Genomic DNA, 14381 nt, shown 5'->3' with positions numbered 1-14381 from the left:
TGGGCCATCATGAGTAGCAAAATTATAGGTTAGAGGCTTCTGCATGTAGCAGTTGAATATAATCATGGATTAAGTTAGTTCACAGACTCCCAGGCCAGCTATCTGTTTGGTGGTGCTGTGGAGTCCTTGGAAAACAATACATAGGTTGTGGGAGACTGCACCCACTCTATAGTTATTAACAAAACTATAGTTATTCTCTTGGCAGCAATTAAGCCCCACACTCTTGATTTTGTGGCAGCCAGTAACTGAGCGGGGAGCAGATAGGTTGGAGGACCTCCTCAGGCCTGCTCCTGGGCCCTGACTAAAGTAGCCATCAACAATTCCAGACTGTGGGCTGTGAGGGGGGCTGTTACCCTCCCCTGCTGCCTGCCTCTCTTCTAACGTTATGTCTGCACTCAGTTGCCCTTGGAGGAGGAGCATATGGTGCTCCCTGGTACTATTGAAACCTTTTGGGATAGATGGTCACTATGGGTGCTGGGATGAATTGTCCCTCCCCCCAATGCCATTTTGATATAAACCATCCCTTGCTTGCTTTCTTTGGTTTTTGAATTTTTTTGTGATTGCTTTCTTCTGTTCTTGTGAATGTTTGTTGTTTGTTATTGTAAATTGGTGATTAGGTTTATTTAAAAAAAATATCATTTGTGGGCTCCCAGGTCAACTGTATGTTCTGTGGAGCTTGTAGATCTTGTATGTATACTTATATGTTATGGTAGATTGCATCCCTGTTTAGTTACCTTAAAAACCTTTGATTGCTCTTTGGTTGCACCAGCTCACCTTTGGGCACCTGGTGCAGAGGAGGGCAGAAAGGTCATAGGTACCCCTTGTGGGCCTGGCAAGGGGGCCATCAACAGATCCAGGCAGTGGCAGGGGTTGGTAATTCCCAACAACCAGCCTCACCTTTGCGGTTATGTCCGCACCCGGGTCTCCTTGGAGAGGGAACAAGCTGCAGTCCACCAGTACTCTTGAAGCTTTTCAAGATGGCAGGTCTGGGATGCATCATATGCCCCTCCAACACCATTTTGATTTTGTTCCCCTCATTTATCCCTCTTGGTTATTGAGCTGTTTGTTATTGATTTTTATAAGAATTCTTCCAGGGAGGAAGAGAACTGTGCTGCCTAACTCAGCACATTGATATTGGTATGTGAAACAACCAGTGCCACTGATGTGTGCTCAGAAGCGTTACTTTCTTGTTTGCTTCCTACTATGTGAATTGTGAAAGGGCTATTCATGGCTGGCAATGACTGATCTGGTGCTCTGCTGGGCTTTAAATATCGTGGCCAGTGGCAGAAACCCTCAAAGGTCCTGGCTGCGGCAAATATTTCTGCTGCTAATGAGTACAATATCACACAAGAGTGGCACCCCAGAGGCATGGTGCATCCTTAGGCAGGTGAGCAGCGGAGAATGGAATGAGATAACTCACTGGAGCTCACAGAGTTAAACCCAACTTGAAACTTCCCAAAATTGAATCCTGGCTGATTTTTGGTAAAATTCTGTTCAATGTGCCCACAATTGTCTGCTCTCTGGAATTCTTTCTGTTCTCTCTACTTAAGGCACTTTCCCCCCATAAAACTCAGACTTTATGCAAATATTTTGTTACTTAAATAATTTCACCTTCTTTTGCTCAGCATGATTTTTTCCCACTGCATTGAGTTACTTTTCCATTCTAAAGACACTATGGTAAATTCATTGAAGTTGTTATGGTTTCTTGTTATGGATCACAGTTTCAGTCTTGATCAGTCCCTTAATTCCATTTTTTTCTGTATTGTGTTGCTTCCATGCATGAGAAGTTGAGAATGATAAATCTTTTCTGTGTATGAATTTTAAAACAAGAACAGACTGACATTGGATATCAGATTAAGTTATAGTTCCAATAACTATATAAAAATCTTAAAAAAAATCAATTCAGAGAGGGAAAACACATTTATTTCTTTGAATGATAAATTTGCTCCTTAAGCAATGTATGGTTTTTTCTACAGAGCTTTATTATAACATGCTATGTAACAAACTATTACAGTGAATCTGTCAATAAGATAAACCAGTTGCTGCAGGGAAACATGCCCTTAAATTAACAAGTTACCAGAATATTTACATTGTACTAAGTATATTCAGTACTAATTTATGCAAAATGTTATTCTGTATTTATCACAGAATGGAATTTCCATTTATGAACCCAAGCATAGCAGATTATATGCCATTGAATATATTGAAAAGTTGGCACTTTCTAATATCCTATTTTAAGAGTCGATTTTTTGCCTCCCTACAAGGTATTCTCAGATTAGACACCAGGAGAATAGTCAAATGGCATGATCAGACTTCTGAAAAGTGCCATTTATCTACAACCAGCAAACAACAGCTCATTTCTTTTCCCAAGGTCAGTGATTCTCCACAGACACCAGCTCTTTCACTACTTAGCCAAGGAATTATTATTTATTCATTTGTTTATTCAACTGTGGAGAGTGGAAATCACAGACAAGCTTGATCCTGAGTTCACCAGAAGTCCATCCATATGCATTCTTGCAGAATCAAAAGAGTGGAGGATCTTAGAATTTTTCCCTTTCTTAGCCCAGAATGTTGAGGCCAATTATAATAATCCAATCATTGACTCAGTTCAGATCAGCTAAGTCAGAACAGTTTGCAGATGGTGTCTGATCACCTGATGGACTATAAGAATCAGTACCAGGCCTGTTTATCAGGTGAGCTTTCCCCATTTTTTCTGCTAAATTGAAATGCCAAATTTTTGTATATAGCTTATTCAGCAGTGGAAAGTTCCAAGTATGAGGTGAATTGTAATGCTTTACAGAAAACAAGTTCATACTGTAAAAAGAATTATCTGCATTTATAGGTAGCCAGAAACTTATACATAACTTTTTTATATTTCAGTATTCAAAGAAAATATTCATGGTATTTAACATTTATATTTCTGGCTACTAACAGGAAACAGAGTCAGTAGAAATAGCAAATATACAGTTTGGATAACTAAGATAACCCAAACATGCTATTATGAAACTATTTAAGCAACATCCTGTTTTGAAAAATATTTCCGTCAGTAACTACTACTACGTTTATATTTCAAAAATGCTTTAAAATACATTTCACAGGCATTTCCAATTGAAAAGAAGGAAAGTGCACAAAAAGTTCTGTTGCTGATACCTTTAAATCCCAGTAATCTGAAATGGTTTCCCTGTAGAATTGATCAAAACTGTTCAGAAATATCTGTTAAAAAGGTGGTTTTCATAAAATGCTCACCCCATCAAGCAATACTTTTATAAAGTACTATGCTTCTCTTGGTTGTCTTGAGAACACGATATTATCCACACAAGGAAAATGGGGGAAATAACTTGCTTCCAGACGTTTCGCTTCATTAATTGGCCTTTCGGAATTTTGAGAAAGTAGCTTTGGATGGCCTTTGAAACTCAACCTTTTAACTTTCCTGTTCTCTTGACATGCCCTCAGCAGCTCTTTGTGGTAGCACAAATTAAGGCACCTTTCTAACGCGCAAAAAACTTCAGAACAAACTATATTCTATTAACAGCACACTATTAACTTTAGCTCTTGAGCTAGAAAGGCTCAAAAGAGAAAAAGAAACTTGCTTTTCTAATAACCCCAATAATATCCTCAAGATGTCCCAAACTGTTTCACAACAGAATAATTGCTTTTGAAATTGACTCACTATTGTTTTTGAGCAAGGTTCAGGAAAAAAAAAATTGACACCGTCAATGCAGAATAGTTGACCCATGCAGATCATTGAAAACCAGTTCAAGTTTTGAACTTGAGTCCTTCTAGCATGAGCAGGTTCAGAATTGCTACCATTGGCCTCGCTCCCTTCTGGGCAAAGAGGGTGAAAGTTAGCCTTAGCTGCTGGATCTATGGATCCTCATGGCAATTGCACAGATACAAACACCACAAGGTTCACTCCCAGGATAAAATGGCTTGCAGATGCTCTTGCTCAAAGGCAAGTGACTAACTGCCACTTGAGCAATGTATTTGTGGAAACATACCCAAGTAAGGAGTTTCACCTTCTGGAAAACAATTGTTATCAGTGAGTTCTGCAAGACATAATGCCACCATTTCAAAATAACTGCACTACAAATGAATATGGCTTAAAGCAAACATCAATAACAAGCTAAACATAGCAAGGTACCGGGATTTTCTGCTTGCTTCAGTTTTAATATTTGAAACAATATTAATATCATGAATTGGTCCTTTTGCTAATATGATATTGATAGTAAAAATAAATAAATCCAGAAAAAATTAAAATATTAGAATGTACACAGAATTTACCACACAGTAAATTTTTTCATGTTTCCAAACAAAGAACTGAATTAGAGCAATCAAGCAGACAGATCTGACGTTCATTCTAATAATTCAGATAGAATTGTAACAACATACAGTACACATTTGCACAGCATGCAGAGGCACTGAGGGAGAAATTCTGTATGAACTTCTTTACCCTTATGTTAGTTCAGGTTTTCTAAAGGCTCCTCTCTGTTATCAGAGTTTATGCTGCGCACTTGCTGAGCTCTCAAATTCTCACCAGCATTGTGTTAAACACAGTGATAAGTCCAATATACAATTATTAAAGATACAAAGGAGGAATTAAGTTCTGAGACTAGGAAAAGTACTTTTGTTAAATATTAACTTATATGCATATGACTTTAGACAATGAAAACTGCTGATAATGGTGCAAGAAGGTTTCTTTTGTTTACACATTAAAAGAGGATGTTTTCAGATCGGAATATTAAAAGGCAGAGTGTAACAATTATGTACTTTTTAATGAAAATCATTTTTTCATATGCAACAAGTAATTCTTAAGCAAGATTTTTAAAAGAAGTACAAATGCCATGACTTTTACTCAACAGTCCACTTCTTTCCCTCTCCTTTCCTTCTTATTTCCTAAAATGATTCAATGGCTTGGCATTTACGTGCACGATTATCAATGATCAGCAGTGCATTTTCTTATAAAGATTTTTCTTAAATGGATTAGGGCGTGGGGTTTAAAGATTAATGTTCATCTTGATAATGTCAAAATTTCTACCAAAAATGAAATCTAAGTTGATTTAGTTTTTTGCATTTGTTTTGTGTGGGCAACTAAGGATGAAAGATTTAATGGATTAAATCAATCAAATGCAGAATTCAGGCTACGTTTACAAAAATATGGTATTGGGATTTCTTTAAAATTTCTCCTATGAAAAGCCCCAAACATGGTATGTAGTTCTGCTATTGACAAATCATTCACTCAATATTATCTCTTAAAAGTCTTTTTTGATGTTTGGCACCTTCACTCGGCAAAACAGAAGAGCAGATGGATTTATGTCATAACACTGCATTGTCCTGCAATTATTACAGCATCAACATCTTATCTTTGGCACATTGGTGGGAGCCAAGAAAAGCAACAGTTTAGCGACTCTGGGATGAAGCTTTAATAGTTTCAAGAAATGAATTAAGGTACACTGGAAAATGCTTCACCAGTGGAACCGAGTTTCAATAGAAGTTGAAGTATTTAAAACTCACCTTGTGAATGTGACAATTATCCTCCATTTCAAATGGATTATCAGTGCAGATGGCAAATACTTTACATAAGGAAACTTTGTATTCACCCTTAACTGATTCAGGGAGTATAAACTCTATTGATGACTCTCCTTTTCCAAACCTGCAGTTGTGGAAGTGCTGAGAACAACCCAGTGTTATCATGCTCACACACAATAACATCCATATTCATGGGCCTTGACATTTTTTAAAAATAGGAAGCCTATTTGACTCAATATTCCAGATGCAACGATTAAATTTAATTTACCCATGGAGCAAATATTCAAATACAAGATAGACTGTTAAGGAAGATACCAGATTGTCACTGCCTAGTCTTGCTCTGTCTTGGCAAACAAGATGGTACAGATTCCTAGCAGGGACCATTAGATAATGGACAAAAGAAACAAGCTATGTCGATTTTCCCCATCCTAGTACGATGGCACTGAGGCCAATTATAGAGATTCTACTGATTTATCACAGACTGTGGATTGAATCTGGCTCCATTTTTGGCTCAAGAAACATTGAGTGGCAAACTTAGTTGGCAAGTTGGTGGAGGGGGGATTTGTTACTTCACCATCTGGAACCAGAAGAAGAATTGGTACTCACATTTAAATTGACGGGCAAAAGAGCCAGAGATAAGATAAAGAGAATTTTTTAATACAGTCAGTTATTATGATCTGAAATGCACTGCCTGAATGGGTGGTAGAAGCAGATTCAATTGTACCTTACACAAAGGAACAGAATAAATACTTGGAGGGGAATATTTTGCTGGCCATTGCTGGTGGAAAAGTAGGAGAGTGAAGTAATTGAAAAACTCTTTTAAAGGTCGATAAGACACTAAGGGCCATATGGCTTAATTCTGCATTGTGTCTTTTGATGATTTTATTCTGTAACCTATCACTGGTAAGTTGTGTTGATAATTGCCAAAGAACATAGTTAACCAGCATATGGACCCAGGTCTAAAACAACAGCTGTGACTACTCTGGAACTTTCTATGCCTGGCTAGCTGCTGCTAATTTCCACAAGGAGTGAGCAAATGATTCCAGTCTCAAGTTATCAAAACACTTCTTGCTGCGTATCTGCTGACCTAACACAACCATTTCCCAGCTCACACAAGAGCTTTTTAAATGTGCTTAAACTTTATTGTATTGAAATACTGATGTGTAAATGCTAAATATGTAGAGATAACTCTTCCTGCTATAATCCAGCAACCTCACCCATATTCCAGTGGAAATTGGAAAATCATGTAGCGTTGTTCTTGATTTTAAGCTCATGCAAATCAAAGCCAGGAAAACGTTAGATAAACCTTTCATGCATTTTCAATATGAGGTAGTGGCAAGAGACTTGGCTTGTCATCAGCATCTGGAGAATTTAATTTGTAAAATTTGTGCACTCTACACTGATCTTACCGTTTGGTGAAAAGCTTCTTATTTAATTTAATGAACAAAAACCGGATGTAGAATACATTATTTCCTTTGTGAAATATATTCGGGGTCAAGAAAACAGGACATATCAATTAAGAAGTAAAAAGATAATGAATTAAAAAAAAATCTTATACTGAAATCTGAAAACAAAGCCAAAGGTCAGAGACAAAAATCAGTTGTGCTTGGGCTCAGATGGCTCGCCAGAGGCTTCAATATCAGGTACCATGGCAGCACGGTGTTTCTCCTGAGAATCGGGAAGGGTAAGAGTCTCTGGAGCAGACTTTTTTCGAGGTCGATCCTTGGGAATGGCCAGAAATTCTGGAGCTTCTGAGGCAAGAGGTGTGGTCGGGGCACTAGAAGGTCCACTGCGGGCTAACGAAGGCATAACTATATTGCTGATAGTAATCGCAGGAGGAATAATTCCAATTTTCTTGTTGGTGGCTTCCTGAGTCGCTCGTTCAAATTCTCGAACTTCGTTCATTGTCATGTCTATCAGTTGAAGATTAAAGGGGAAATAATATATATATAAATTTCAATGTGACAGACAGAACAATATACTGATTCCAGTTCACTACTTATTTAATGTTTCAGTCTTAAATAAAACATGATAGAACAAGCAAGTTACTTCTTTTACTGCTCCGAGTCCATGATTTATAACATTTATAATTCTATAAAATGTTGAATGGTGCAATAAGTCGGAACAACATGCTGTTCTTGTATACCTGTAGATTTCCACCCATGGCCTCCCATACATTTGGGGCTAGATTTTACAGGACACTATATTCACTGTACTTCCCAACCCGACCAACAATTTTATTGGGAGTCCATCTAAAAAAACAGCCAGGTGGCACACAGCCGTTTTACGTTTGGCAAAGTGCTAATTGTCTCAGGTTGAGAATTCAGCCTCATCTGGGAAGGAAGTCCCCACTTCATATTGGTCTGCAGCTCTGTAGTCTCAGCAGCACCAGATCTGAGTGGTAGCACTGCTGGGACGACAGCCTGTCCTCAAAGGTGAGGAGATTCTGGAGGATTAAATAGCCATGGTGGTGCATAAGGTACCTGAGGCTCTCAAGAGGCATACGGATGGGTGGGTGGGCTGGCTGATGCCTCCCGCCGTAACATCAGACATGTCAGGGATGAGCAGGTGGGAAAGCAGTGAGAAGACTACACACTACATTTTACAAGACCTTGCCTCCCACCCTCCCCTTCAAAATCTACTCCCAGGGAACTGTAAAATCCAGCCCCAGGTTTCTGATCTAAGTATGTATGTACTAATTTAATTTATATACAATTAAATATAAAAAGTGCTGAATAAAGTCCTCACTTTGAAATTCATGAAAAAAAAACCTTTTCAGAAGGACTATTGCAACCCTGAAATGTACAATATTGTAAGGAGCTTTACATTGGCAAAATACACAGTAATGCATCACAGTTCACTTACGATTGGTCTTTTTAGCTTTTTTTCAAACAAAGTTTACTGCAGACAAAGTTATATTTTCCATATTAAAATACTTTAAAGCTGCCAATATTTATTTACAATCAGCTCTTATAGTCAAACTGAACAGGAAATTATTTTCATGTTTAAGACACATTCCTGGAATAATATTCTTAATTCATCATTTCAAATTGTTTCCAATACTACCAGGACCAATGAAAAGATGTAAGCACCAATAATTCACATTTTTGTATTCCACTTCAAAGACACTCACGCTTGGAAAGGCAAAATCCATAACTATAATTCTGGATGTTATTTTTTGGTTTAACTGGTATAATATTTTAAACACCATCCATTTCCTGTGACTGCAATTTGAGTCACAGAACAATATTTGGCATTATTTTTGGCAGGGTCCACACAAGTCCAGGGTCATGTAATAATACATTATAAATCAAGAACCAGTTTGAGACAAATCAGAATGAGCTTTAACACTCAGTGGGTTTTGGGTGGGGATGGGGTAAGCCTGTTATATATTGGTTACAAAAGATTTCAGAGCCAATGTATTGATCTGCAATCTGATCCATATACCAGTGGTTCGATGTCCACCTGAAACTTACGGGAAACAGCAACTGGCTGAGAGATCGGAGAGGAAGTTCAGGCAGCAAAGTTCTCAGGTACGTTGTGGAGATGGGAGAAACAACGATGTTTAGCAGAGTCTTTTGATGGTGGGAGTCTGGGTAACAGCATCTCAGAATACTGTGGTGGAACAAAGAACTGTACACTTGCTTTGCCAGGCCCCATGAAGAAACTTGCATTGCCAGGCCTCCACTGGCTTCAAAACAGGGGTCACTAAGCAGGGTGGCCAAGGCAGGCTCTTTGGTTGGGACAAGGTAAACGTCTCTGGAGTCCTTTGGGGCATGGGATGGTGCTTAGCAATTATGCATGTGGCTCCTGCCAGAGCCCAGCTGTTGCTTCGTCTGCCAACACACTTAATAGCATTCAAACTGTAAATTAGCAACACAATGGGAAATGAAGCCACCTCACTTCAAGTGTTCACCATTCTCTCCTCCCTATGGAATGAGTTCAAATTTCTCCTCTTATTTGGAAATAATGTTGAAAAATTTTTCATTTTTACAATCTCCGCTTTGGTCACTCGCAGCTCAAGCAGTGTTCCATCTGTGTTCTACTCAAGTGTTGTTAAGCACCCTCCTGTAATTCATTTTCTTTTGTTATTTCCATATTTCTTTGAATTTGGTCCTGATAAAGAAGCACCTTACTTCTGCTCTTATTTCTGACTCCCAGAAATTGCTAAATGTCATCTCTCTGGGGTCAATGTCTCTAAGGGTGCTTCTATTTTTTGCACTGCTAGGATACCCAGTCAAAATCAGTACAAAATCAATCATATTCAAGATGTAATACTTCGGATGAAATTTAAATTTTCATTAATTACAAACTGGTAAACTTCAATGATAACTGATGAATCAATATCAAGCAATATGATTAATTACGTTGTAAAACTCCCTGCTATACTCTCTGACAATGTGATTTTTCACTTTTAAACTGTTCTGTGTGCCTGTGTGCAAAAAAGACCTTGACAGTAATTTTAAATTAACTGCCCTGCCAGGACGATAAAGTACCTGAATTGACTATTTGAAACTCCACTGACATTTAGTTTTGTAGTGATGACAACAGGAAGTAAAATTGGGCAATGTGATGCAGTCAATCAAATTTAGTTCTATTCAATTCAATCAATTGGATCAAAGTTACTCCTCCTTTCTGCTTTTGGTGTGATTACCTTCATGATTCACAATACTGTCGATATAACTGCAGTGTAATATTTTATTTACATGTCAAAGAAAATCTAGTTGTTGCCTCAGTCATGCTGTGTGATGTGTTGAACAATAGTGAGAAGAACTATCTCCAAGCTTGATCCTGGTTTGTGCTGTTCACTACTTATGTATGCAGACGTTAATTAAAACAGATTTGTGCTTGGCTATGGTGGCTTCCATTGTTGAATAGTTTGCTGCAAACCATTGTATCGGCTCATGTGAAGTACATTCAGATTGGGTGAGGAACAGAAATATTGGCAGTATTCAGGAAGTTATTATCCAGCATGTGTCATTGTAATCTGGTCTGAAGGGTGAAGGGAGTAAATGCCAATCTATCTATGGCAATAGTGAACTTCAAGATGCGCACACCTGGAAAAGGGGTTAGACATTGATTTTACAGCACAGCTCAGTGACAAAAAATAACTCTGACCCTAAAAGAGCCCCATGACATGAAACTTCTAGTTCACTAATGCCTAATTTTGTGTTGCCATTGTGCTTATAGATTTTTATTTAAAGGGAAAACATTTTGATATCCTTAATTTCCAAAGTATGGGTGGTTTGTTTCAAAATGTACTTCAGGAAAAATGTAACATACGCTTGCGTTGCCATCACTCTGTATTTCATCCGCGGAAGGAGAATTTGTGGAAGGCTGATCAAACCAAACTTTTATGTTCGTTTGTTCATGCATATTTTTCTCATAATTCCGTACGTCATCCATAGTCATATCTGTAAAAAGTTCAAGATGTTTCTTGGCATTTTCTACTGAGGACATTAAACTCAAGGCATGTAGTGGTTTCTGGGTGGAAAACATAAAAAAAAAGACAACATTCTAGGTGCAGACATGGAAGGTTCCAGAAGCAGCGGGGCACGAGATTCATGTACATTGGCCAGTTGGAGAGAAAAGGTGTGGAGAAAAAAAAAGGGTTAGCAGTAGAAGGAGTGCTCTAGGGAGAAAAAAGGGGGAAAGAGTGGAGCAGCGCAGGTGCGATCAGTAGGAAATGTGAAAGTAGAAGCCAAAAAGATCTTCAAGAAAGTTGTTTTCAGAAGATCATTAGAATACCTGCTACAAGACCTCAAGTCAGACATTTCAGATTTTTCAATGTATCAAAATAAAACTAACTCTTAATTAGACTAATATGTTCAACCCTTATTAAGATATTATGAAACTGTGAAAAAGCAATACCTACCTTTTGGAATTGGTTTCTCACTTTTTATAAACAGGTGAGGGCTTGATAAAAATGCAAATCCTTATTGAAATGATTACTAAAATGCTCAACACAAACAGGTAGTCTTTACCTGTGACTAGTTAAGACAATTGACACTATAAGTTCATTGAAACTATCACCTGAAATACTCTGCATAGATGTGATTTCATAATATGAAATAGAATTGCAGTAAACTCATATATATAAAGGTTGTGCATTAGTAAACAAGAGAAAACCAAGAGTTAGGAAATGATGTCATTCAGAATATTCTGCTCCAGTGAAATTAGAAGATCAAGCGACAAACTTAAATAGCAAGAAATCTTGCTTATACAGGTGCTCCTGGGCACAGCAATGCTGTTGGATGGTGATACAGAGTAAGGCTTGATGCTTCACAACAAGGCAGTGGGCAGAGAAAGAAATGTGAACCACGCAAAAGCTGTTGTTGACTTGATAATGAAGTGGCATAGGAAGAGGTTTGGAAGTATATGGGGACACCAATGTTCAGCAAGGAAAGCAATGAAGATTTAGTAAATTGTCTTCAAAGTCTCTAGTGTAGGGACAGGGATAAAAATAGCCAGTGTGCCCAATCCATTCCATTTAATAACTCCAATTAGAAACACATCTATGTAAATATCATATGTGGACCGATTTAGGTTAAGCTGTGACAACTATCACTTAGTGTTCAAACTCATACAGAAAGAATGGCTGCAAGTATATGGATGACTGCAGGGTCCTCCAACACAAGAGGGAAGGAGGGAATAAAATAGAAAAACCAGAGAGTAAAATTCAAATGGGATCTGATTTTGAGAATCTTCTTTAAGGGTGCCAAAAGGTCACACTTTATGAATTTTTTAAAATCACACCATTATGTACGTTCCAAACGTAGATCAGACAATTCTTTATCTTTAAACAGCTTCCAACAGCCTTTTGTGAGTTGGAAGCACAGATGGAGTTGTGACATCTGGTAGTCTGTTTGTTCAATGTCTCCAGGTAATGGGGCAATGGGAGCTGATGTGCAGATGAGACATGATTTAATTAAATGGTGTAGTGGGCCACAGGGATTGAATGGTCTTACCTGAGTAATGACGTAAGAAAGGGACCTAAAGGCTCAAATGTAAAGCTGGTTCTCAAAGACGTAGTACTGCTGAAAATCTTTCCATTTTCCACTAGATTTTAAATAAATCTTTTCTCAAAGTCAGAAAAATCTTCTGGTAGCAAGCCTTTGTGTTATGTCTTTTTAGTCATGTCTTTGTACCATATTTAAGATGATAGACATGGAAAAACTGAGTTGCTTGTGAACAGAGCTGAAAGCAAACAGTTCCACTTACCATACCATTCATCGACCCAGGCAAAAGCTTGTCGGTGGCCAATCATCAGTATATCCCGGATTACCTGAGAACAAGGAAATGCCATTAAGCAGTTAGTTAGGATCCCCATGGAACCTGTCCACAGACACAAATTACCTAATTCTCCATTTCTTAATCTTAGGGGAATTATTCTCTCTAAGTCTCAAAATGAAAGAAGATTGAAGTCCGGATCTTTATCCTTTGGAATTTCCGGGAATGGGACATCCATCTGCATCTATTCCAATCCTAACTCATTTCCATGGGTTGGGATAATTTCTTGCCATTGTAGGTATCTGACATGGGTCTTGTTCCAACATATAACCTGTTGGAGTCCACTGAAGAATTTCAATGCTGTTGCAACAGCAACAGAAAGAATCAGGTGTACCATTTGGAGGAGCAGGAATGGCCTGTTCGTTGTGTCAACTGAAGCGCTTGGCCAAGACTGAGGCTTTCAGCAGCAAATGTTCAACTCAAGGGGGCTTCTGCAAGGTCCTCTCTGATCTTTGAACTCAGCTATTTGTATTGCTTCATGAGGCTATGGCTTTGCTCACTTGGTGCTCTGGAAGTGGAATGGAGAGCAGAAAAATCAATAGAGGATCTGGACCCTATCCCGTGCTTCATTTGCATGGGGTAGATGGGAAGGGAGCAGCGAGCAGTAATCTTGATGCTAGGTGAGTAGTGCTTTATTAAAGAAACCCAATTTATGAAGGGCATCACTGGAGGTAACTTTATTCAATCTAAGATGTACTTACAGAGTGAAACATTACAATCATACACTGCCAAATCAGATTCTACCTCAGTTCCAGAGACTGTTTCTCTTTTTAACCATTAAATTGAAATTTGTTTCGTTAAACACAATTGATATAACATTAACAGGTGGTGGCACACCTTACCGTTAGAATTTCTCCCCATTATTTGCCATCATCATGGCCAATTTTTTCAAGATTATGGAGGTCGATCTTGCCAGATTTACTGTAGAAGCCATACACATTTGATTTGGAAAATGATCATTGTAAAATGACAAATTAAGTTATATATTGCCAAGGTATGTCAGTGAATTGTAGTTCATTTCATAGAATTTCTTGTCACAGTACCAATGTATTTTTTGCCTATATTGCATCAAATTCAGAGGCATGTATATTCTACAATAACTGTGGGACGCTTACGTCAATTTTAGTTATGGCAACAGCATCCAAATTCCACATGCCTACAATTCTTGTGTCATTTAGTTCTAAAAGAGAGAAGCTGACTCTTTGACAACAGGATAAGTTGGTCACCAGAATCTGAAACACTGGGCAGAATTTTATGTCCAACCATTGCTACATTTGGAGGTTGGTAGTTGGAGGGGATCTGTAGAATTTCCTGGATAGTCTTCCCAATACTTTCCCACCTGCTCTGATCTTTCTACATCTTTACTGTAAGACAGACAAGGCCTAGACCCACCCTAACCCTGATTGAGGTCCTTAAGTGGACAATTAATGACCACTTCAGGGTGGCCTCAATTTTGAGGCAGGCTGCTGATGGAAATTTTCATTTGCCATGAATAAAAACACAACTATCAGGAAGGATATTTTGTGCTATGTGTAAAAAATGTAATACTAGGGGTGGGGAAAGTA

At 38.2% G+C, this 14381-nt stretch overlaps 1 protein-coding gene across 1 annotated transcript in view; it reads right to left on the bottom strand.

Moving 5' to 3' along the window:
* Positions 1 to 1934: 1934 nt before the first annotated feature.
* The window catches only part of LOC109929767 (phosphatidylinositol transfer protein cytoplasmic 1a), a 224401-nt gene continuing 211954 nt past the window's right edge, over positions 1935 to 14381 (bottom strand). Inside the window, exons 7-8 of the mRNA XM_048611083.1 lie at positions 12748 to 12811; positions 1935 to 7439 (exon numbers count right to left, since the gene is read on the bottom strand). Coding sequence (XP_048467040.1) covers positions 7123 to 7439; positions 12748 to 12811 — 381 coding nt within the window. The 3' untranslated portion in view covers positions 1935 to 7122. The remainder of the gene's footprint in view (positions 7440 to 12747; positions 12812 to 14381) is intronic.

This window comes from Rhincodon typus, chromosome 23 (assembly GCF_021869965.1).
Source record: "Rhincodon typus isolate 14 chromosome 23, sRhiTyp1.1, whole genome shotgun sequence".
NCBI lineage: Eukaryota > Metazoa > Chordata > Chondrichthyes > Orectolobiformes > Rhincodontidae > Rhincodon > Rhincodon typus.
The sequence above is the reverse complement of the archived record's forward strand: the minus strand, read 5'-3'. Positions and strand labels throughout refer to the sequence as shown.